The sequence below is a fragment of the Carassius carassius genome, chromosome 8, assembly GCF_963082965.1.
Source record: "Carassius carassius chromosome 8, fCarCar2.1, whole genome shotgun sequence".
In the NCBI taxonomy this organism is placed as follows: Eukaryota; Metazoa; Chordata; class Actinopteri; order Cypriniformes; family Cyprinidae; genus Carassius; species Carassius carassius.
In genome coordinates, this window is record NC_081762.1 from 5,704,671 (window position 1) to 5,728,214 (window position 23,544).

Consider the following 23,544-nt stretch of genomic DNA (forward strand, 5'->3'; position numbering starts at 1 on the left):
TTAAAATGACTTAATGTTGGATTTGTTTTTTAAAAACGCGACTTTTCACTTCACAAGATGTTTACTGATGGACTGCAGTGATGTAGATTATTGTTTTTATCAACTGTTTGGACTCGTTCTGATGGCACCCATTCACTTACATTCTACAAAAATGTTCAGAAGAAGAAACTTCAAATTACATATGAGAGCTGATAAAGGATTTTATTCAATTACTAGTTTCAGCAGTTTGATGCATCTGCATTCAATGTAAACACTGACACAAATTTCAAAAGAAAGTTAAATTTCTATTCAAATTCAGTTTCAAATTCAAATTCACCATCTTACACTTACAATATCAGCACGTCTCGGTAATCCAGAATCTCCTACTGATCTTATAATTCAGAAAATGTCAGTTCTGCAGCTATTGTAATGAATCTGTAAATGGTCTCCTCTTCTTCAAAAAAAGCATTTGACTAAGAAATGGTTTAAATCTGTGCCATTTAATCTCCACCGTCCCTATCCACCTTGAACCGAGCTGGCATCAGTCCAAATCCATGTACCTCCACAACCCCTCAAACTGATTCTGGAAACATCACTCCTCTGGACCTGTGGTCTCACCCTCATCATCCTCGTCCTCTCCTCCAGAGATGTTCTGATTCATGCGGGACAGCAGCAGAGGAAGATTTATTTGACTGGTGTTCTCCTCTTCTTCCTCATCATCATCATCTTTAGGAGGGTAGAAGCGACGAGCCTTGGCCACAAAATCCTCAGCAGCGTCCAGATAAATCAGCCGGTCCTGAGCCAAACATAAATATTAGAGGTCGGAGAAGTCTATCCGGAGGTATCTCAAGCATGTTCTTTTAGATGAGAGATTATATATGCATTTTGTATAAAAAATTATATATATATATATATATATATATATATATATTTATTAAATCTTCTCACTGCCGACCTAATTAATAATTTAAAATATTAAAAGTAATTCATCATTATATTAAATGTGCACACCAGTGTTATTTTAGAATCGCTGGGACATTATTCTAGTTTTGCACATTTGAAATCATTTAAATTTTTATATTTACCACTTTTGTTGTTTTGTCATTTTTATTCTTTAGAATTTTTTATGTCTATATAGTTTTCATGTGCATTTCAGTTTTAGTTATCTTAATTCAAGTTAACCTGTAAAAAATTGGTTAAATTAGATTTTTATTTCATTTAACATTTATTTCAAGTTGTGAAAATGCTTCAAGGGTTTTTACATCTTCATTTATGTCCAAACCACCTCATTTGAAACAGAATTGAGAACACATTTGTAGACTGTTATTGATTGTTCATGCTTATAGTTAGAGGAGCTCACCAGGATGAAGAGGTATCTCTCAGGTGGAGCCTCTTTGCGGTTGAATATGGACGTCTCGGTGTGGAGGGTCTGCAGCAGGCTGCGGGCGACCGCTGCGTTTCTCATGCGGTCATATGATGCGGTGGCAGACACAGTCAGCAGAGACTCGGCTTCAGCCATGAACCCTGAGAGAAGAAACCCAGCATCTCAATGACAGACTGTCCCTGAAGCGCTGGAGCATCATCTCTGACACGTCAGCTCTCACCCAGATTCTCCAGGATCATCTTCCACTTATCTCGCACCTCTCTCCTCATGTCTCTCATGGCCTCGATGTCGATGCTCAAACGCCGGTAGCCCTGCAGGACAGGGATGCAACCTTTCTAATGTTTACTTCTATTTTTTTATTTCTATTCATACATACATATACACACGTGTACATAAATCATACATTTACATTAACAATTATTCATTTAGCAGATGCTTTTATCCAAAGCGACCACAATGCATTCAGGCTGTACATTTATTTATTTTATCACACACACACACATCTATCTATCTATCTATCTATCTATCTATCTATCTATCTATCTATCTATCTATCTATCTATCTATCTATCTATCTATCTATCTATATATATAATTAATGTATTTATTTTTTGCTTAATCTTTACTCATTTAGTTGCATTTGAACCCATCTGTAATTAATTAAAAATGAAGATAATAATAATAATTATTATTATTATCATTATTATTATTATTATTATTAGACTCATTGTGACCTTTATGTTTCCGGAATAAGACAAATGTGACAAATAACATGATTATGGTTTATATCTCATTTATCTTTCCTATGTTTATTTATTAATATTTTGGTATTTGATATACACTGAAAAAAATTATTAATTGAATTTACAAAAAAAAAAAATTATGGTAAGTTGTTGCAATCAATTTATTTTAGCTATATTAAAATACACTAATTTAGTTGATTAACTTTCAGCAAAAAGTATTTAAATGTAGCTAAAATAAATTGATTGCAACCACTTATCATATACTGTATATATATATATATATATATATATATATATATAATTTTTTTTTTTTTTGTAAATTCAATGAATCATTTTTTTCAGTGTATGACTGTCCTGGAGTTGGCAGAAAGGCACTATATAAATAAACATATTAACAACAACAACAATAATTATTATTATTATGTTGGCTACCCCCTGGATGGATGGATGGATGGATCTATCTATCTATCTATCTATCTATCTATCTATCTATCTATCTATCTAGGTGTGATATTATCTAGCGTGTTCAGCAGTCTGTGTCATTAGACATTAGAGCAGGGGTTTTCAAACTGTGGGTCGCGACCCACTTGTGGGTCACAGAATGGAACAAGGTGGGTCGCACAAAGTCACTTGGCTGCAGCTAAATTTGCGTTTCAATAAAAACACACACACACACACTCACACAGTTCAGTCTAGGGCTGCACGAATGTGACGAGTGGGGCGGGGCCGAGAGCCGTGGAGTGATTGGGAAATGAGCGACACCTGCAACACTCACCGGTCTCGAGAACCCCGGAGGAGATAGGAAGTATACAAAAGAGGAGCGACGACAGTGAAGGACGAGAGAGGCCACTGGGTGGCGTCTGTACTTCCCGGTCAGAGAGCACCTGTCCATCAAAAGCTCACTATCCAATCAGAGTAGATCACTGTTAACACCACCCCCATGAGATGTTTGTGTCAAAACACCAAACGAAAAACTGCGAAACGTAAGCGAAATCTGTAGCAATGAATTCAGAATCCACGATTAGCGAAAACGAATCTTTGAAAAACATTAACAAAGAATGAAGCATATTTGAAGAGCCTGTTAAATTTGTGCGACTGAGTTAATTTTTTTTTCATTTTCATAGTGTTTTTCTTCTTTTGTAATGGCATATTTTTGATAGTTTCTGAAAAAGTTACGTTCAGTTTTATAAAGTTTCGTTCATTATTATTGAAACAAATGTAATTCCATAAGCAGGGCACAAATGCAGGATTAATTGTAACACTACAAGATTTAAACATTTCCACATAACAAAATGTACAAAAGTTCGCAATATTTCCTTGATGTATCATCTCTGTTTAGAGAAAAATTTGCCAAAGTTCAGAAGTCTTTTGAAGACATTGCTGAACATTTATTTAACCATCACAAAAATAAATATATATTTTTTTATTATTATTTAAAATGGGACACATCTGTTTATTATAATTTTTTACCAATTTCACAATTATTTTAATCTCAAAACTGTGTTAGATAGCTCTGCTTTGCTTCTCATGCTTTTCTAAATAAGTGTTGGATTGTGCTCCGTTCTCGCCGACACAAACGGAAGATCATGAATGCATTTTCTGCAACAAAACACAGCAGCGCAGATTACAGTTTACTAGAGTGAGCCTGCTTCACATTTTTATGGACACTACATATTTTAACGTCTGTAAACAAAAATTAAAACTGAAATATTAGTAGTGAAAATTTGTTATTTTTATTAAATACTTAATTTCTGTCATCAAACTTTTAAGATTAGGCTTAAAGTAATGTCAATCGTTTTCTTATTTTTTATATATATATATATTTTGGTGGGTCGTGAAATAGATTACACTTGTCTAGGTGGGTCGTAGAATGGAAAAGTTTGGGAACCACTGCATTAGAGCACCGCATCTGTGTTGAATCCCGAGTGTTCCGAGCGCGTCGCACCTGAGAGCCTCGCCGGGTTTGGGCTCGGGTCTGCAGCAGGTTGTAGAGCGTGCGGTCGTCGTCTCTCTCGGAGTGGGAGGGGTCTCCGGGCTCGTTCCACAGGTTGGTCTCTTGGTCCCGCCTTTTCTTCGCCTCGCGATCGAAATATTCCAACGTGTCGTGACTGACGCAAACACAAACAACATGTAAAATTACTGTCAGCACATGAGTACGTCGAGCCTTGAAACTGCCACGAAAAAACTGTGTAAAATCTGATTTAGTGTGTTTGATATTACTTCGTAATTAACAATCTAACCGTTTCTTTAACGGCTGTCAGGCAGCGAAAATATGAGTCGGACAAAAGGAAAAGCAGAAGTTCGTTGGACTGTGAGTTATGAATGAAATATTTATTAAATACTTTATTTCCACATGTGTTAATAGATTTGAAGATTTACTAGCTGTTTTTTTATACTTGAATCAAAGTAGTTAACGTAATTTGCTAAGATTTTCCTGTATTTTTTTTAAATAAGAAAGCAGAAACTCAAACCATCAATAGTCAGACATGATTTTAAAACAAACCAACCCCACATCCCCTAAGTTATACCTTAGTAAAGGTGTCTTTTCTTCCTCCTCCTCGTCATCCTCACAGCAGCAGCAACAGCAGAATCGTAGACAGAACTTCTTGAAGGCGGCACCCATCCTCAAAATACAAAACTAGAAGATGGAGAAAAAAAGGTCCAGGTCCACTCCAGGTGTTAAAAAACACATCTACCCCTCTCCTAGAGACTAAAGGTGAGTTGTCTGAAGAAGATGAACATGAAACAAACAAAGAAAAAATCTTCTTGCCCTTGTTCAAGCCGTCACAGTCGTGTGGTTCTCCGTGTATTTTTTAAGAAGAAACTAGTATAATGCATTGCTTTGTTGTAACTTACCCCCGAAATGCTGAATCCATCAATTCAGGTCTAAAACACAGTTTTTCCGTTTTCAGAAGTGAAGCATCTTTTGGGGCCCAGAGAGCAAGTGACTAAAACATTTCAGGCTCTCTCTAGAATGAATAACATCACAGTTTAGTCATGAGTCTGAGCCGCGTAACCTAAGGCCATCACAGACCTCTAAATAAAGCCTCTCGCCCTACAACCCCAAAACACAAACGTGCTTTTACCTCTGAATGTTTTCAATAGTTGGTATTGCATTGCGTATCCAGAACCTCATGTGATTTTAAACGGTTATAGTGAAAATGAAGCAGGTTTGAAATAAAAAGAGTGATTACATAACACTGTTGCTTCATATTATTACGAAAACCAATAATCCTAAACCTCCTGCTCTCATTTCAGTGAAAATCTCATGTGCTCACTGGCAAAATAATCAAACCAATAAATACCAGATCTGACAAGCATGTAACAGCAGGTCAGTGTTATTTAGTAGCATTATTTATAAAATGGTTACAGTTATTATTATTTTTTGATTGAGCATTTATTTGTATATTTTCAGCTTTACATTTAGTAATTGTATGTATTTTATATTAGTTATGTTTATTAATATTTTTAATTTTACTTTTTAAATAGTTCCAGTTAATAATTTCAGAGCTATAACTTAAAATTATTTCATTTGTAATTTTTCTTAGTTTACGTTTTTCATCTAATATTAATATATTATTATTTTAAATATATTATGTATTTATTTATTTTAGATTTTTAGCAAGTGAAATACAATACAAAAAAAAAAAGCAGAACTAAACATACACTTATGCATTTTGCTTTTGTAGATACAAGATGTGTAATTTAATTTTACAGCCCTTAAGGAGTAACAAACCTCACATCTCCTATATTGCATCATTTTGGTTTGATCAATGTGGCTGAAAATTTGTTTAGAAGTAAGATAAACCTACAAATGTGTACAAAGTTCCCTGATAATGTAACTGAACAAAATTCCAAGCATCTGAATTAATAAGAGAAAGAAAGAGGGAACTTAATGTGTGATACTCATGTGACATCACATGGCGGCTGTGCACAGCGTACTCTGCCAGAGGCTTCTCTCTTAAGAAACATAATACAAACAATCCTTGTGATTATACCAGGATGTTTTTAAAGAAAGAGAAGGGGAAAGGAGCAAATATGTTTACTACATTACTATAGTGATCTATAACAAAAAAGGTATTTGGACACAGAGCTACACTTCTAAGTGTCTGAATGTCAATGCATTAGATCAAATATCAAATTAGATTATACCAACTAAAGATAACGTTCAAGCTAAATATTTCACACTATTTTTTTTGTTTGTTAGGTTTTATATGATAGAACACAAGATTTATGATTCACAATATAAAACAAAATTCTTTCTAGTTGTCATTTCAGTTCAAATCATGGGTTAAAGTTAAATTATATTAATATATGTGTATGTTTTTTTTCCTGACACTAATTGCAATGTAAACATATTTTCCGATTCTATAAAGAAATGCTTGGCTTTGATTTTTTTGTTTTGCCATCAAAACAAATACAAAATATTAATGTATTATTTTTGAATGACATTTCAGACTTTTTTAGTGTTATTTAAGTGTTTATTTACTTTTGGGGGTCATTGTTTAATTAACTATACATCTGAAACAGGAAACAGACATCCAGTATTAAGTGTTTGTTAGTTTTATTAAATGTCGATTCTTCAATAAAAAAAATTAAATAAAATCATTTTATGATTTAAAAAAAAAAAAATCATGATTTTTTATTAACATGCCAAAATTCTGTATAGCTTCATATTACTGTAAAAGTATAAGTCAGTATAAAAATATCATTTACACAGAACCTGAATCATGAGTGAAGTGAACTGCAAAAGGCTCTGCACAAACAAACAAACAAACAAACGAGGCCAAAAAAGTTGTTCGGATACAAAAATCGAAATAATGAAAGCAGCTTTTGATTTCAGTGAGGGAAACCATAACAAAGGCACACAAGTACAAGCAATGAAGGCTGCAAAACAAAGTACAGAACACAACCATTTAAAAAGATCAACATCATTCATGATATCACTGATTAACCAACTACAACGTGTGCCGTCCCTTAAAAGGAAGCCCAATGTTTTCTCTGTTAAAACCAGTAAGTATTTTGCTTGCTTCAAGGCAACTAATGTAAGACACATTCACATTTCTATTAGAATACTAATCAATAAAGCGGTGACTATGCCTTAGTTTCCTGTTTATAAATTGCTATGCCCTGTATGAATGTGGTAAACATGAGTGTATAACAAAAAACTATGATAGTAATGCTCTGTGAGAAAACAAACTGACATGCAATGAAGAAAGAAGAGAAAAAAAAAGCACGCATTTCAACACAAGGCCCATTTCAGACAGATTTTGAGCTGCACTGAACCAGTTTTACAGAATAAAACCAAGTGCAAATGTTTGCTTTGTTGTTGCATCATGTTCTATACAAACAGTTTGGGTACTAGTTAACCGGTTATGCTGATTTAAGACGAAACCGTATAATTAACCGTTTACATGATTAGACAAATGATCATACACATGGCAGGATGCTGATCTATGCTACAGATGAATGCATTTACTGTTAATAATCTAAAACAGCAATGTTTGGCCTCAAGAGCCAATTGCAAACCATAAGAACTAAAACAATAATTATAATTAGTATGAATGACTGTGCATGTTCAATTAAGGCGTAAGTAAAAGCAGCAAGAGAAACCACAGTGTATTTGGCTCAGAAACCATCCTAGCCTTCAATCCTGTTCACTAGAGGTACAACAGTGGTTTTAGGCCTAATCCATTTCTCCTGATCTCTTATACACCACAAGCTGCTCTCTGATAACTTCCTGTTCATATTTCCAGCTTTTGTGGGGTTTGACAGTATGAGTTATGACCTCGTGTACATCTATATATATATATACTTTAACTTCAGTGTAAAGTGCTGCCAAACGTTCAGTCGAAGTTTCCTAGAAGCAGACAGCCGTAACAACCTCGCACCAGTCAAATGCAATGATGCATCTCCTCATGGCAGTGGTGTTTTGAGTAGGGTACAGTCTCATTTGAAGTTAGCAGGATGTAAACTCTGGCTGGATAAAGAGTCAAAGCCAGAGATCAGCGGTAGGAGACGTGGACTTCGTTTATACGCTGCCTGAGATGAGACATGAACTCGAACATGGTGGCAGCCAATGACTGGTGGATGAGGTAACGTGGGAGGCGACCCTGTTTGAAGAAAATGAAGTAATATGAAAATTTTATATATTTGAGAATTACACAAATATTATTTTTCACAAAGTCTGCTGCTACAGTGTTTTCAGATCTTTTTGCCAGATGTTACTATAGTATAACTGAAGTATAATTACAAGAATTTCATAAGTGTCAAAGGCTTTTATTGACAATTACAATACGTTTATGCAAACACTCAGTATTTGCGTGAGCAAAATTAACACGTATTTGCAGTGTTGACCCTCTTTTTCAAGACCTCTGCAATTCGCTCTGGCATGCTGTCAATCAATTTCTGGGCCACATCCTGACTGATGGAAGCCAATTCTTGCATAATCAATGCTTGGAGTTTGTCAGAATTTGTGGGTTTTTGTTTGTCCACCCACCTCTTGAGGATTGACCGCAAGTTCTGGAAAACCTTTGGCCACGGCTGTACTTTTGACAGCTCTTGACATCGTATTTCTGCATTTTTGTATTCCCACTCACAGAGAGTCTGAGCCTAGTGCAATTATGGGTGTTGAAGTTTTGCCAAAGTGAAGTTACTTAATACTACTTTTTTGCCACAGCCCCATTCTCTCTTGTCTATTAAAGCTTGTTTCCGACACTGAATAACAAATAAAAAAGGTACCGTATTGTCCGGACTATAAGTCACACTTTTTTTCATAGTTTGGCTGGTCCTGCGACTTATAGTCAGGTGCGAATTATTTATCAAAATTAATTTGACATGAACCGAGAGAAATGAACCAAGAGAAATGAACCAAAAGAAAACATTAGCGTCTACAGCCGCCAGAGGGCGCTCTATGCTGCTCAGTGCTCCTGAAGTCTACACTGAAGACACAGAGCGCCCTCTCGCGGCTGTAGACGGTAATGTTTTCTCTTGGTTCATGGTTCTAAATAAATGCGACTTATAGTCCAGTGCGACTTATATATGTTTTTTTCCTCATCAGGACGTATTTTTGGACTGCTGCGACTTATACTCAGGTGTGACTTATAGTCTGAAAAATACGGGTAATTCTGATTTTTATTAAACAATTCAAATTTTTTCCATGCAATTGCAGTTCACATCTCATAATTCTGACTTTTTTTTATTTAAGGCAATGAGTTACAAAGTTGGAATTGCATGATATAAATTCACAAATGTAAGAAAATAGCAGAATTGTGAGATTATTTTTTTTCTCCCAGAATTGGACATTATAACTTACTGAGAGGTCAGAATTGAGAGAACTGCAAGTAAAAAAAAAAAACCCTTGAAATTCAGACTTTTTAACTTGTAATTGTGTTTATATCTTGTAATTTAGAGTGGAATTATTATTATTTTTTTATTATTCTTACCTGGCCCAATTTAAAAGAGCCAACCCCAAATTTCTAGATATGGTTCAACATAATTTTAATGGTTGCTAATTTTAATATCCATCAGACAAAAATCATAAATCTGAATGCTTGAATCTTAACAAATTTCATGATGTCTGTAACCCAAATGGTGCAAGACGACTACAATTAAGTTAAAGTTATAGGGTTTTTTCAAATCTCTAATTCCAAATATTCCAAAAATACTTGCATTAAATAACACCTAATTAAAAGCACTCATTATTTGAATGTGTTTAAATGGCTTAAATGTGCAAACTGGCAGCAACTGCAGCTCTTACCTTCAGGTCTGTATTGAGGACCCAGATGAAGGTGCAAACTTTAGGATTACTGCTAGATTTCAACACAACAAATCCACCAGGACCGTTTTCCCCTCTGAGAGAAAGAGAGAGAGTTCAGTTTACAGCTTTTCTCCATTTTTACTGGCTGATGAACCAAAACGCTTTGCATTCAAGCAGACCTGACGTAGCGACTGTGAGGGGGTTTACTGCTGTGATTGGTGGCCATTCCTGCAGAGATGTAGCAGTCTCGCCTGCGCTCCACCCGACGAACGTTCACAAAGTCCCTGAAGATCAAGAACAAAAAACAGACAGAACTTTTTTACTTCACAATAATTAGTATAGCCAAACAAAACAGCTAAAAACTGTTTTTACACATTAAACAGACTTCAAGGAACAATTCATAAGCACTCTCTCACCTGGGAGACACGACCCCACCAGCAGCTCCTGCAGAAACATCATATGACACCATTGTGTTGTCATCCACTCGCTGTAAAATCTGTAGACATAAAAAAACACAGAGATCATTAACTGTAATGATGGAATATATGCAGGACACTTAAAAAACAGCTTCTTTAAGGCTGTTTCAATGATTAAAAGCTCAAGACCATCCCACAAAAACACCCATCTAATTTTCTTAGCTTCGTAGTGATTTATTTTTGGCAACAATATGAAGGTATGAAGGGATTCAAATTTGGGTCTTCGGCATAAATATCACCCTCTCAAAGCACACCTGTTGTGTGCCAGGTCAAAAAAAGACCTATTTATATACATTTAATTCTCCATTATGCAGTAACATCCAGTGAGTAACAAATGATTATTTGATTGGAAAAGCATAAGCATCCATCATAAAAGGTAAATCGAAGTAAATATAAGTATACACAACAATTTGAAGTTTGAATTTTGTTTAGAAAACAATTTTTTTTTTTTTTTTTAGAAAGGATGGAATAAATTGATCAAAAGTGACTGTAATAGAAATTTTTATTGTTATCAAACAATATTATTTTTTAAATAAATGCAGTTTTTTACTTTTCAGAATTCTGACAAAAATATTAAGTAGCACAACTTTTGTTCAACATTGATCAGCAAATCAGCATATTATTATGATTTCTGAAGGATTATGTGACAATTAGGACTAAATTTGTAATGTTACATAAACTCGATAGTTTGGTATGTACCTCGCTTTTGGTTCTGTATGGTTTTGGCACAGCATAAAGACAATCTCAAATCTGCTCTGAACCATAGGGAGACCTATTACATTATAATAAGATTCAAATTAACAACAGAGCCCAAACTTAAATTCAATTACTATTTAATTTCAACTATAATGAATCAACACTCAAATTTAACATTTGTATGTAAACATGTAAATTACATCTAACTTATACAGTTTCTATTTGTAGCTGAAATATAATCATTTACACAGTGGATGTCATAGCTTTTTTTCTTTCACAAAATATATTTTAAGCACACATTAAAATTATTAATACATCACTAACAGGTAAACTAAAATATAAGTATTTTTGAAAAATGCTTTCACTAGACTTAATTTCTCTAGCAAATAATGAGCTGTGGGCACTGATGACTTGTCTGAGGAAAATGAAGCGCTACGGTACATTTTGTTTACAAGCTGTTTTAATGACTCGTCTTTCTGCATTTGAAACACTGATTAAGCGATTACATGAGATATTAATTCATGTTTATTTCATGTTAAAACTAGTAGTAAAGATGAAGGGATGGTCATGCTGCCATTAGAATTAGAGTCTTCAATACAGCGATCTGTCTCGCCACATCAAAGAGTGCCAAAACGGCATGTATTGGCTGAATCTCCTGGAAAAAAAAAAGGAATGATTTGTTTGGTATGCATGCATACCGAAACAGTTATACCCCTACTTAGGACTACAGTAATGATGCTGAAAAATCAACATTGCATCACAGGAATAAACGGAATTTTAAATCATATTCTCACAGAAAAAAAGTTATTTTAAATATATATATACACCATTTTTTTTCCCGGTACATTTTGAAGTGCACATGTGTCTTAGGCCTTGTCCACACGAATACGTTTTTTTTTTTTGAAAGCGCATCTTTTTCTCTCCGTTTTGGCCTTCAGTCCACACGGAGACAGTGTTTTTAGTTAAGGAAAACTGAGCTTTGTAGTGTAGCATTGTAGTGTGGACTATGAAAACGGAGGCTTTTGAAAACGATGACGCATTTTTAGTCATGTGACACATATACCAATAGAAATCCATGTTTATACTGGTATTGTGCATGTTATGTGCTATGCACTTTCACACTATTGCTACAGATGTGTTACTTTGTACACTCTTCATATCACAGTCCTGCAAAGGTGACAGCAAATTTACCCGCAATTGCTATTTGTGGCAAAACATGAGGGCAGTTCCGTTTTAGATCAGACATACAATCGTGAGTGTGTGCAACCTGGACACGTCAGTGAATGGTGGGTTCTTTTCCTAAATAAAATAATCCTGTCAGAAGAACTGCATAAAAATGTATCATGTCTGTCCATGTGTATCAACTGCACTGAGTTTTTTTGAGGCTTTGCACATCCAGAAAGCAAATTTAATGTTTTCTAATGTTTCAGTGTGGATGAGAAAGTTTGCAAAATGCTTGAAAACGCTAGTGTGGACAGAAAGTGTTTTAAAACGAAATCGCCATTTTCAAGTGTATCCGGATTAATGTAGATGTACAGTTGTGGCAAAAAGTTTTGAGAATTACATAAATATTGGAAATTGGAAAAGTTGCTGCTTAAGTTTTTATAATAGCAATTTGCATATACTCCAGAATGTTATGAAGAGTGATCAGATGAATTGCATAGTCCTTCTTTGCCATGAAAATTTACTTAATACCAAAAAAACCTTTCCACTGCATTTCATTGCTGTCATTAAAGGACCTGCTGAGATCATTTCAGTAATCGTCTTGTTAACTCAGGTGAGAATGTTGACGAGCACAAGGCTGGAGATCATTATGTCAGGCTGATTGGGTTAGAATGGCAGACTTGACATGTTAAAAGGAGGGTGATGCTTGAAATCATTGTTCTTCCATTGTTAACCATGGTGACCTGCAAAGAAACGCGTGCAGCCATCATTGTGTTGCATAAAAATGGCTTCACAGGCAAGGATATTGTGGCTACTAAGATTGCACCTAAATCAACAATTTATAGGATCATCAAGAACTTCAAGGAAAGAGGTTCAATTCTTGTAAATAAGGCTTCAGGGCGTCCAAGAAAGTCCAGCAAGCGCCAGGATCATCTCCTAAAGAGGATTCAGCTGCGGGATCGGAGTGACACCAGTGCAGAGCTTGCTCAGGAATGGCAGCAGGCAGGTGTGAGCGCATCTGCACGCACAGTGAGGCCAAAACTTTTGGAAGATGGCCTGGTGTCAAGAAGGGCAGCAAAGAAGCCACTTCTCTCCAAAAAAAAAAAAATCAGGGACAGATTGATCTTTTGCAGAAAGTATAGTGAATGGACTGCTGAGGACTGGGGCAAAGTCATATTCTCCGATGAAGCCCCTTTCCGATTGTTTGGGGCATCTGGAAAAAGGCTTGTCCGGAGAAGAAAAGGTGAGCGCTACCATCAGTCCTGTGTCATGCCAACAGTAAAGCATCCTGACACCATTCATGTGTGAGGTTGCTTCTCATCCAAGGGAGTGGGCTCACTCACAATTCTGCCCAAAAACACAGCCATGAATAAAGAATGGTACCAAAACACCCTCCAACAGCAACTTCTTCCAACAATCCAACAACAGTTTGGTGAAGAACAATGCATTTTCCAGCACGATGGAGCACCGTGCCATAAGGCAAAAGTGATAACTAAGAGGCTCGGGGACCAGAATGTTGAAATTTTGGGTCCATGGCCTGGAAACTCCCCAGATCTTTATCCCATTGAGAACTTGTGGTCAATCCTCAAGAGGCGGGTGGACAAACAAAAACCCACTAATTCTGACAAACTCCAAGAAGTGATTATGAAAGAATGGGTTGCTATCAGTCAGGATTTGGCCCAGAAGTTGATTGAGAGCATGCCCAGTCGAATTGCAGAGGTCCTGAAAAAGAAGGGCCAACACTGCAAATACTGACTCTTTGCATAAATGTCATGTAATTGTCGATAAAAGCCTTTGAAACATAATTACATTTCAGTACATCACAGAAACAGCTGAAACAAAGATCTAAAAGGAGTTTAGCAGCAAACTTTTTGAAAACTAATATTTATGTAATTCTCAAAACTTTTGGCCACGACTGTAGCCTTAACTATTAACACGTGCCTCACACCCACATGTGTTTCAGCTGTCATTAATAGAGGAATCTGCGAGTATGTGTACCTGACAAACAGACACTGTCCTGTTCCACTGCACCATCTTCTCCGGCTGCAAAATTACCTCCTGATACACCAGCTCTGCGGCACACTGCAAGAGTGCCTAAAACACCCAAAACACAGGTCATAACCTCATTCTGTATATATGAACAAACGTAAAGAGAAAAAAAGACTCATAACACAGAAGGAACATACCTTTAAAATAAACGTTTTCCCATGGAACGGGATTTCAAGAGTATATACTGCATCACCCACCTCCTAAGAATTAAAACATGTCATATTTAACCAATGACAAAACCAGAAACAAATAAAGACTGCAAGCTTGGAGGTCTACACACATTAGTCTTCTCAAACTTCCAGTTTTCCTCTTGTGTCAGTATCTGCTCCACCACAGCCATGGCCTCCCGTCCCTGTCGTAGAAACTGCTTGTCCTTGAAAACAAGTGATTAGACAAAGTGATCTGCTGTGCTTTTATCAAATAAACGGATCTTATTACTTTCGGACATACAGAAATTGTCGTTTTCATACATCTCTTCCATCCAAACATAATGAAAAGAAAGAAAATAAGCATTTGATTACTTGTTCTGTTAGTTCTTTCCTGCCAAGACCCTCTTCATCAAGGTCTTCATCCGAACCTACAGGACAAACACAAACATTAGGCGGCAAATAAAGCAAAAATGGACAATGAGTTGCATTAGAAAGAAAGTGAATGGCATCACCTGCCAGGGACTCCGGCGGGGAGTAAAACTGTCCGTCAGACACGGGTCTAGGACAGATCAGAGGAGCCGGCTCACACGCGGCATTAACTGCTGCCAGATATGCTGCAGGACATAAGAAAACCACAGATCATCAATGTAGGACTTGTGAGGACTTTCCCAAACATCCGTGACAGTCTGAGTGTGCAACTTTAGAACAAAGCAGGGCATGTTTCCCTTCCCACAGCTTTAAGTAATGTGACTTTACCTGACCACAACACTATTAAAATGACAAAAAGATGTTTCTTCCTCTTTCTAATGGGCATTGAAACCAAAAGCCAAACTGACTCGTTTAGAAGTGATTACGTCCATGATGTCACAACCATAAACTTATTAACATATGACCTGCTTTCGCATATAAACCTTCTGCTATTGATTGCTTAAACCTTCTGCTATTTTATGCAATGTTATTGACAAATAATGGAATTTTTTAGCTTTGGAGGATAGCTTTATGACTGATTAGTTTATGAAGCACTTTGAGCTACAATCATCCATAAAACATTCCCTATAAACAAATGCTGTTATTACTGACTTGTGTCAGTTCAATACAGCGCTGAATTTTACAAAGTTCTCTCACCTCTCTCATCCTCTGCTTCCTGTGTGAGAACTTTGAAATCCAGGAACCAGGTTTCCAACCATGCCACCACAAACGAGGTGATAGGAAGAACATAACCAAAAGCATTCTGCATAAACATCTGAGAAAAACAAGAGGGAACCATGACGTCCTGCACCTATTTCTATTATCACAGCAGTATAATCAAACAGATGAGGAATCTCTCAGAGGAACAAACACAGAGTTACTTCCCTTAAACTAAGATAAGTATTCAAATAGTTTGGTTAGGAAGACAAAACATGAATCTTACATCTGGCCAAATAACTTTGGTGGTGAGGAAGGCAGTGGTCACCAGAGTAGTGATCTGAGAATGGAAAACATTTTAAAAAGTGTTGACAATGATCATATCCAAGGCTTTAAAAATCTGATTTCACCACAAATATTAAAAGAAAAATTATGCACAAATATATTGTAATTATAATTATTTTCTATCATGTTTACAGAAAATGCAAATAGTGAGATTTGTATAGGCTGAGGTCTTTCTTACCGCGATAACCCACCAATGTCTCAATCGAAACGCAGCATATCCAAGCTCCAAACACAGAAACCTAAACACAGCTAAGAGCTGATCGGGAACAAGGAGAAAAAGAGAGGGATTATCGTTTAGAAAATAATAACTGAAGATTTAACAATGACTGCTCAGTGCTGATTCTTAATAAATATAAGAGTTTTTCAACATGTTTCTCAGATGACATCACTCTTTTTGCAGGTATGACAGCATCTTTAATAAATACTGAGGTCAGTTTAATACCCCAAATTCACCCTAAACAAGAAATGTTGTAGAGGACGACTGCATCTGTTGATGTCACATGCTAAAGTGAGTGACAGTAGCGAGACAGAAACTGTGTGAATCGCAATTCCTCACACGTCACGCTCTAGAGGATTTAAATAAACAGACTAATGCTTTATCGAACAGAAAATGAAAACCAAAACTTCATATTTTTTCCAGTTAAGTGTGTGTTTGCTTGTTTATGACTGAAGCGCATAAAAGACTTCATGAGAAAGATCATATCAAACCAATAGTGTAGAGAAGTCAGTTATAAAAATGTACCATCTTTTATTATCAATAAGTAACAAGGTTTTCGCTTTATGATACTTACAAAGATATCAAAGAAAGATGACTTGAAGTTGTAGTGAATAACCTCATTCTCAAGACTGATCCATATATTCTTATTGAACTGAGAGAGACAGAGAGAAAGACAAATCATGCATCCTTTCCTATAATATTTCACTCAAAACCTTAAAATGCACTGAAATGTACTGCATTATCTGTCACGTGCTAAAGATACATATTAAATTACAAGTATATGTACATAATAATAATATTATTCATTCTTTCCATAAGTAGGCTACAAAACTGCATTGTTTTAACCAATTATATATGTTTTAGAAAAAATAAGTTTATGCGTACTTAAAATATTAATTTCCACGTTTATCTCAAAATTCACATTTTCTCTTTGATGTAGTATAGTATATACTTTATTTATTTACATACATTTGTATTAAGTTTTTCCATAAATAGGTCTTTAATTGTATTAAACTATGTAAATAGTTTGGTAATAAATGTTTTGAACCATACGTTTTTGAAAGTAAATATAGTACATTTGTATGTGCAGTTAAATTTACAGAAATATGCATTCACATATTTATCTGAATATCTGTATTAACTTTTTGATCGTTTATTATTTTATTATTAAAAAATGCTAAAAGTTAAATATGTATTTATTATGCAAATTACAGTACACAAATTTCAAACGCCTCTATTTTGATCAGAGGAAGTGAAACAGGCACGTACGATCAACTGTAAAATTCACCCCACACAACTACCGGCCAAGTTAAAAAGGAAGTACACACTGAATGAGAGAGAAAATTAATAGCATTGGGCAAGAAGACAGTTTGGAAGCACAAAATAAAAACTCACATTTAATTCAATGATCCAAAGCAGAGTGATGAAGAGGAGGTCAAATGTAACGAAGAGGCAGAAGGTTCGGCGGACGTCTGAGAAGGCTCTCCTCTCTCCGGGGGGCAGCGGGGGGTAGTACGAGGAGGGAAGGGAGAGAGACGCCTGGGAACATGAGGCATTCAAAGAAGAAACGACTGGAAGACTTCCCCCCAACTTGCTGTAGTCCACGTCACTCGGCATAACTAATGCAGCCGGAGCACATCCCCTAAACCAGAGATGGAGAGACAATTAAACAGTCAAACAAACACACATGTATGGAAGCATATAAGTAGCATTATTCAATTTGGGATGTAATATTCAAAATGACAATGCAATATGTAAAATGACAATGCATTTCTGTATTTACATTTACATTTTCCAATACATTTGTGCAACGTTTGGTGCAAAATGAAAATGAAATTACATAATTTTCATTTGCCATTTCATACACCAGTTTTAATATGTAAAATGAATACTAATTTTAACGCTTTATAAGTTGCAAAATTAAAATGTAAATGTATTACAGAAATGATAAGATATGTCTAACATGTTCAAGCCAAAACTGTGGCAAAATGATCATTTAAATGCTATTTTTCTTAAATGCATTAACACTCACAGTCAAGACACTTACGATTGGATTTTCATTCAGTGTCCCGCAATGAATGTAGCAGAATTCAATGCGCACATTGAAAATGCATTCTGAGCCGATCACGTGTCCGCCCCCTCGCGCCATGTCAATCACTGCGTGAACAAGGCGGGGCTTGCAGAAGGTCTGAGACTCAAATCTCAAGAAGAGGATTCAAGTGAGAGAACATGGACAAGACAGTTGGTCCGTGTACGTTTGGATCATTTCGGTTTATGGCTTCAATATTTCATTCGCACTTGTGGGCGGAGCTGAAAGGCTGCTTTCATCTGATTGGTCGAATCGCTCCACCTTCAGCTCGGTCTTTTCATTCTTTCAGACAGAATAAGAGTCAGTGCGAGTGAAGCACTGGAATGTCTGAAACTACACTCACTGTTAATTAGCATAATATTTGAATCAGATGTAGCTGGGCACATAATTCGTGCTGCTGCTGCTTGCAGGAGACCCCGTTAAATTATTTCTAGGTTGTATACTGTATTGTATAAATATTGTCCCACTGATAAAAACAGTGCAAATAGTTCGGTCTCCTTGGATAACAGTGAAGTGGAAATAAATATAGTTACATTTATGAAATAAAATAAAATAGGATTTCTTGGGAAGGCAAGTCTGGCCAGTTAAATTAAATTATTTCTAGGTTATAGTATTGTATTAATATTGTCCCACTGATAAAAACAGTGCAAATAGTTCTTTCTCCTTGGATAACAGGGAAGTGGAAATAAATAGAAATAAAATAAAATAGGATTTTTTGGAAGGTAAGTCTGGCCAGTTATACAGCAACACGACTCAGACGAGTCTGAAGATATGAGCTGAATTTGGTGAAACATTAAAGTTCTAGTCTGTGTCAATTACTCTCATAATAAATAATAATAATAATGTTACCCGTATTTTTCGGTATAAGTTGCATCAGTCCAAAAATACGTCATGACGAGGAACAAAAAACATATAAGTCGCATTTATTCAGAACCAAGAGAAAACATTACCGTATACAGCCGCGAGAGGGCGCTCTGGGGTAGGCTACAGGAGCACTGAGCAGCATAGAGCTGGTTTTACTATTTTTATTTAGAAATGTAACTATATTAATTTTTACAATTATTTATTAATGTCACACACACACACACCTAGTGCCTTATGACTTAAAATATGAGAGTGGTAAATGTTACTGACATGGAACTGTTCAGTCTATTATTGATTTTTATTTCCACTTCACTTTTATCCAAAGAGAGAGAACTATTTGCACTGTATTTATCAGTGGGACAATATTCATACAATACTACAACCTAGAAATAATTTGCAGGTCGCAGCAGCACGAATTATGTGCCCAGCTACATCTGATTCAAATATTATGCTAATTAACAGTGAGTGTAGTTTCAGACATTACAGCGCTTTACTCGCACTGACTCTTATTCTGCCTGAAAGAATGAAAAGACCGAGCTGAAGCTGGAGAGATTCGACCAATCAAATGAAAGGAGCGCTTCAGCGCCGCCCACAAGTGTGAATGAAATATTGAAGCCATAAACCGAAATGATCCAAACGTACACGGACCAACTGTCTTGTCCATGTTCTCTCACTTGAATCCTCTTCTTGAGATTTGAGTCTCAGACCTTCTGCAAGCCCCGCCTTGTTCACGCAGTGATTGACATGGCGCGAGGGGGCGGACACGTGATCGGCTCGGAATGCATTTTCAATGTGCGCATTGAATTCTGCTACATTCATTGCGGGACATTGAATGAAAATCCAATCGTAAGTGTCTTGACTGTGAGTGTTAATTCATTTAAGAAAAATAGCATTTAAATGATCATTTTGCCACAGTTTTTGCTTGAACATGTTAGACATATCTTATCATTTCTGTAATACATTTTCATTTTAATTTTGCAACTTATAAAGCATTAAAATTAGTATTCATTTTACATATTAAAACTGATGTATGAAATGGCAAATGAAAATTATGTAATTTAATTTTCATTTTCATTTTGCACCAAACGTTGCACAAATGTATTGGAAAATGTAAATGTAAATACAGAAATGCATTGTCATTTTACATATTGCATTGTTATTTTGAATATTACATCCCAAATTGAATAATGCTACTCATATGCTTCCATACACATGCTTTATCAGGCTCTTATGCAATTATACACAGACTGAAAACACAGTGAGCAATTCAACAGGCAAGAGAACAAGATCTAATCAAGCAGCCACTTTTAAAGCCTGTCTAAAATATAATATGCAATCTGTGTTTGGTGATCATAAAAGGTTTTGTGACATTTAGTTTCTGTGATGCACTAAAATTTTTGATTTATATAGTCAAGTGTCACCATGTTTGCATTAACTAGGTTGAATGCTGAATGAATAGGAGAACTTTTTGGGGGGGATGAATAGAATGGTGTGACAATGAATGACTAAGTGCCATAGTTTCCATCTAATTTGTGTTTATGAACGGTCATAGTTTCAGCAAGTGAATATGCTGACATGACAACACTAAAAATCATTTAAGAGTAATTAAATCATTCAATCTAGCTTAATCTCTTGGTCATAATTATGAAGAAATTGTAATTATGACAGGAGGTAAAGGTTTACTAGAGACCTTTTAACCTTTAACACTAGGCTTTCAGGTTTGATAACCCTCTCTTTCCTATTTGTCCAAAGAATTAATGAATAAAATCATGCAAAATGCATAGAATAGAGAGTAAATTGTGGGGAAGCAAAAGCATCTTATAATCAATTCTGCACCGTCAACATGAATACAGTTCCTCTACGTGTGGCAAACAAGCTTTAAATACACATTTGACGCTAAAACTGCTTTAGTCCCTAATAAACAACCATTCATTAACACATACTTGATATTTAGAAGAGAGCTAATGAATAATTATGAGCATCTTCACACTTTTTTCTAGTTTGCACGTAAATCGCAGCATAAACAAGCTTGTAGCGCTAAACCTAAACACGCACTGAACTCTCGGTTAGCTCACAGCTGGTACGAGTTGTTTACAAGACACGTAAAAATACCAAACCGGTTATTAATCAAGAATCAGCCTAAAACTCACCAGAATCAGCGCATTGCTCTTACTCGCAGCCTGCTGCTCTTCCGTGATAACAAGCGGATGCGAGAAAACGTCACATCCGCCAGCTGATCGACGCTCTAAGCGCTCGCGGTTGATGAGACGCTGAAATGAACCAAAATGCAGCACGTGATAGTGTATAGAATCAGAAATCTGAATAGCTTATACAGGCTAATATCTTAAACCATTGTGAAAATCATTACGAGTGACTAATATGCTCACCGAATATAAACCTAACAGAGCACTCAGATCATTAGGATCGAGTCAGTTAGTAATACCAAGGGTTCACACAAAACAAGGGGAGTCCTCCTTTAGTTACTATGCCGCCCGCAGTTGGAATCAGCTTCCAGAAGAGATCAGATGTGCTAAAACACTAGTCTCATTTAAATCTAGACTTAAAACTCATCTGTTTAGCTGTGCATTTATTGAATGAGCACTGTGCAATGTCCGAACTGATTGCAATATATATTTTCACTGTTTTTTAAATTTAATTTTATGTAAAATCATTTTCTAACTGTTTTAAATTCATTTTAAACAAGTTTTAAAATTGCTTGTTTTATTCTTGTTATTATTTTTCTTCATTACCATTTTACTTTCTTTTATGTAAAGCACTTTGAATTACCATTGTGTACGAAATGTGCTATATAAATAAACTTGCCTTGCCTTGCCTAATATCATATTACCATAGTTCTATGTTTAGCTATAATAACACTGTTGTTTTGGTTGATGTTTGTAAAGAATGTAATGAACACGTTATTAATAAATCGTATATATAAAAAAATAAGGCATTTTATTGGGTAAGTATAATAAGTTAATGATATTTGTACTTTAAGTCTCTTAATTCTGCATGATTTCTAGTGAACGGATGGATTCGTTTCCCACCAGAACTAACATCATGTCCTACATAAACTCTTTAGTTCTTCTTAAATATTTTAATAGTCTGATCTAGTTTTACAATTTCCCACCTTCGGAGATACTATTTATGCATCAGGGCATAAATCTCGGGTTTCATTTCCTCTGTCTGCCCCATGTTCCCATTACTCGCCATAAAACACGGATCTGTATTGTGTGAAGTAGGTTTGTTAGCCAAAAAGTCACAGGGATCTGATGCAAACATCAAGCTTGGTAAGTTTCCTAATGGTGTGATAGTTAAAGCAGAAGCTGTCGGCAGAGAATCTAAGAAATTGAATTTTTGACTAAAATATGGACCAGCTCTTATGGGAATCCACGCCAGATCAGTTTCAGCCCAGATTTTGATAGCATCAGAAGCAGAGACTTTCAAGATATGGGATGGAAAACCACTGTGCTGCCATCTGTTTACAAAAGAAACTAGAAGCTTTTGCCAAAACTTCCCATGCATGCTCGTCTTGGCGGCATTAAACTGAAAATATGCCTTTTTGATTAACATTTTTTATTGGTCAGAGTATAAAAATCATACTTTCTTTCCAAAATGTAAAGTAATGGCACTTCAAACCGAGGTCAAACATGTCCAATTTTGTTCAAAATTTGAAAACTGTGTAATGGAGTTTGCCTTTTTATGATCCAAAAACATGAAAAAGAAGATACTCTTTTAACACGTTAATTCAGTGCAAATATGTTTATTGATACAGAGACTTTAACCTAAAACACTTCCATAGTTCCTATGGATAGCGATACTAACTGGGTACATTTTCTTAGATTTTCTAATGTACATAAATCAAAATCAACAACATGTACCTGCATGAGCTCTGGAGAAATATATATGCATACAAATGTGATTATTTTCAATACAAAGCAGTACGATTTCTTTAAAAAAGCAACACGTGGCTGTTGCCTTTTCATTTTAAACCATCCTCAATCATTTTTAAAAAATAGTTCAACATTTTTCCCTTAAAAGATTTTTGCTAAGGAAGAGACTTCAAACCTAGAAGAAGTAATAAGTTACCCAGCTAATATTAAAGCAAGTTGATAACTACAGTGATCGGCTGAAATCATTTATGTCTTTCTGATGTACATGAGCACTGAACTTTCGCCCCGAGGCACTGAATTTGGGTTTTTTTTTTTTGTTATCTGTAACCAAATACAGTCATACATATCAAGAGATGCAAATTCTATTCTGTATGCAAAAAAATGATGTTTATAGCAGCTTTGATCACAATGTCATTGACAAACCACAAATGTATCACAAAGTCAACACTGCAGGAATGTGTTATTCACAGTCAGCCACGATTAGTTGCATGATCTCCCAAAACAGTGAGATAAAGCAAAATAGTATTTGTGATATCAACACGGTCCACTCCATGTAAAAACAAAACAGCCTTTATTGGAATACTGATATAACTGATATAATAAGATTGTTTT

The 23,544-nt window shown here is 35.6% G+C and overlaps 2 protein-coding genes and 1 long non-coding RNA gene across 3 annotated transcripts in view; 1 reads left to right on the forward strand and 2 right to left on the reverse strand.

The window, feature by feature from the left end:
- Positions 1-182: 182 nt before the first annotated feature.
- Positions 183-4,770, reverse strand: LOC132145067 (melanoregulin-like). Its single transcript, XM_059555780.1, has 5 exons — positions 4,635-4,770; positions 4,052-4,214; positions 1,584-1,674; positions 1,340-1,503; positions 183-775 (listed from the first exon to the last, which is right to left on the reverse strand). The coding sequence occupies exons 1-5, from the start codon at positions 4,727-4,729 to the stop codon at positions 572-574; spliced, it is 717 nt and encodes a 238-aa protein (XP_059411763.1). The 5' UTR covers positions 4,730-4,770; the 3' UTR covers positions 183-571.
- LOC132145069 (uncharacterized) overlaps positions 4,221-23,544 on the forward strand; it is a 38,411-nt gene continuing 19,087 nt past the window's right edge. Inside the window, exons 1-3 of the long non-coding RNA XR_009434430.1 lie at positions 4,221-4,417; positions 4,680-4,822; positions 14,165-14,315. This is a non-coding gene — a long non-coding RNA (uncharacterized LOC132145069). The remainder of the gene's footprint in view (positions 4,418-4,679; positions 4,823-14,164; positions 14,316-23,544) is intronic.
- On the reverse strand, positions 6,647-21,317 carry LOC132145065 (stAR-related lipid transfer protein 3). The gene is made up of 15 exons (XM_059555777.1): positions 21,190-21,317; positions 17,482-17,728; positions 16,661-16,738; positions 16,048-16,125; positions 15,811-15,864; positions 15,525-15,642; positions 14,912-15,013; positions 14,772-14,827; positions 14,531-14,623; positions 14,388-14,450; positions 14,200-14,295; positions 10,282-10,361; positions 10,045-10,149; positions 9,866-9,959; positions 6,647-8,219 (listed from the first exon to the last, which is right to left on the reverse strand). The coding sequence occupies exons 2-15, from the start codon at positions 17,701-17,703 to the stop codon at positions 8,112-8,114; spliced, it is 1,347 nt and encodes a 448-aa protein (XP_059411760.1). The 5' UTR covers positions 17,704-17,728; positions 21,190-21,317; the 3' UTR covers positions 6,647-8,111.

What these genes read in the sequence shown, in the direction of transcription:
- LOC132145065 (XM_059555777.1), bottom strand. Translation starts at nt 17,703, where the DNA reads ATGCCGAGTGACGTGGACTACAGCAAGTTGGGGGGAAGTCTTCCAGTC. An exon ending in CCAAAGTTATTTGGCCAGAT is followed by an intron (nt 15,643 to 15,810) that starts GTAAGATTCATG and finishes TGTTTTTCTCAG; the next exon opens with ATGTTTATGCAGAATGCTTT. An exon ending in CCCGCCGGAGTCCCTGGCAG is followed by an intron (nt 14,828 to 14,911) that starts GTGATGCCATTC and finishes TTTGTCCTGTAG; the next exon opens with GTTCGGATGAAGACCTTGAT.
- LOC132145067 (XM_059555780.1), bottom strand. Translation starts at nt 4,729, where the DNA reads ATGGGTGCCGCCTTCAAGAAGTTCTGTCTACGATTCTGCTGTTGCTGC. An exon ending in AAACCCGGCGAGGCTCTCAG is followed by an intron (nt 1,675 to 4,051) that starts GTGCGACGCGCT and finishes CCTGTCCTGCAG; the next exon opens with GGCTACCGGCGTTTGAGCAT. An exon ending in AGAGATACCTCTTCATCCTG is followed by an intron (nt 776 to 1,339) that starts GTGAGCTCCTCT and finishes TGTTTGGCTCAG; the next exon opens with GACCGGCTGATTTATCTGGA.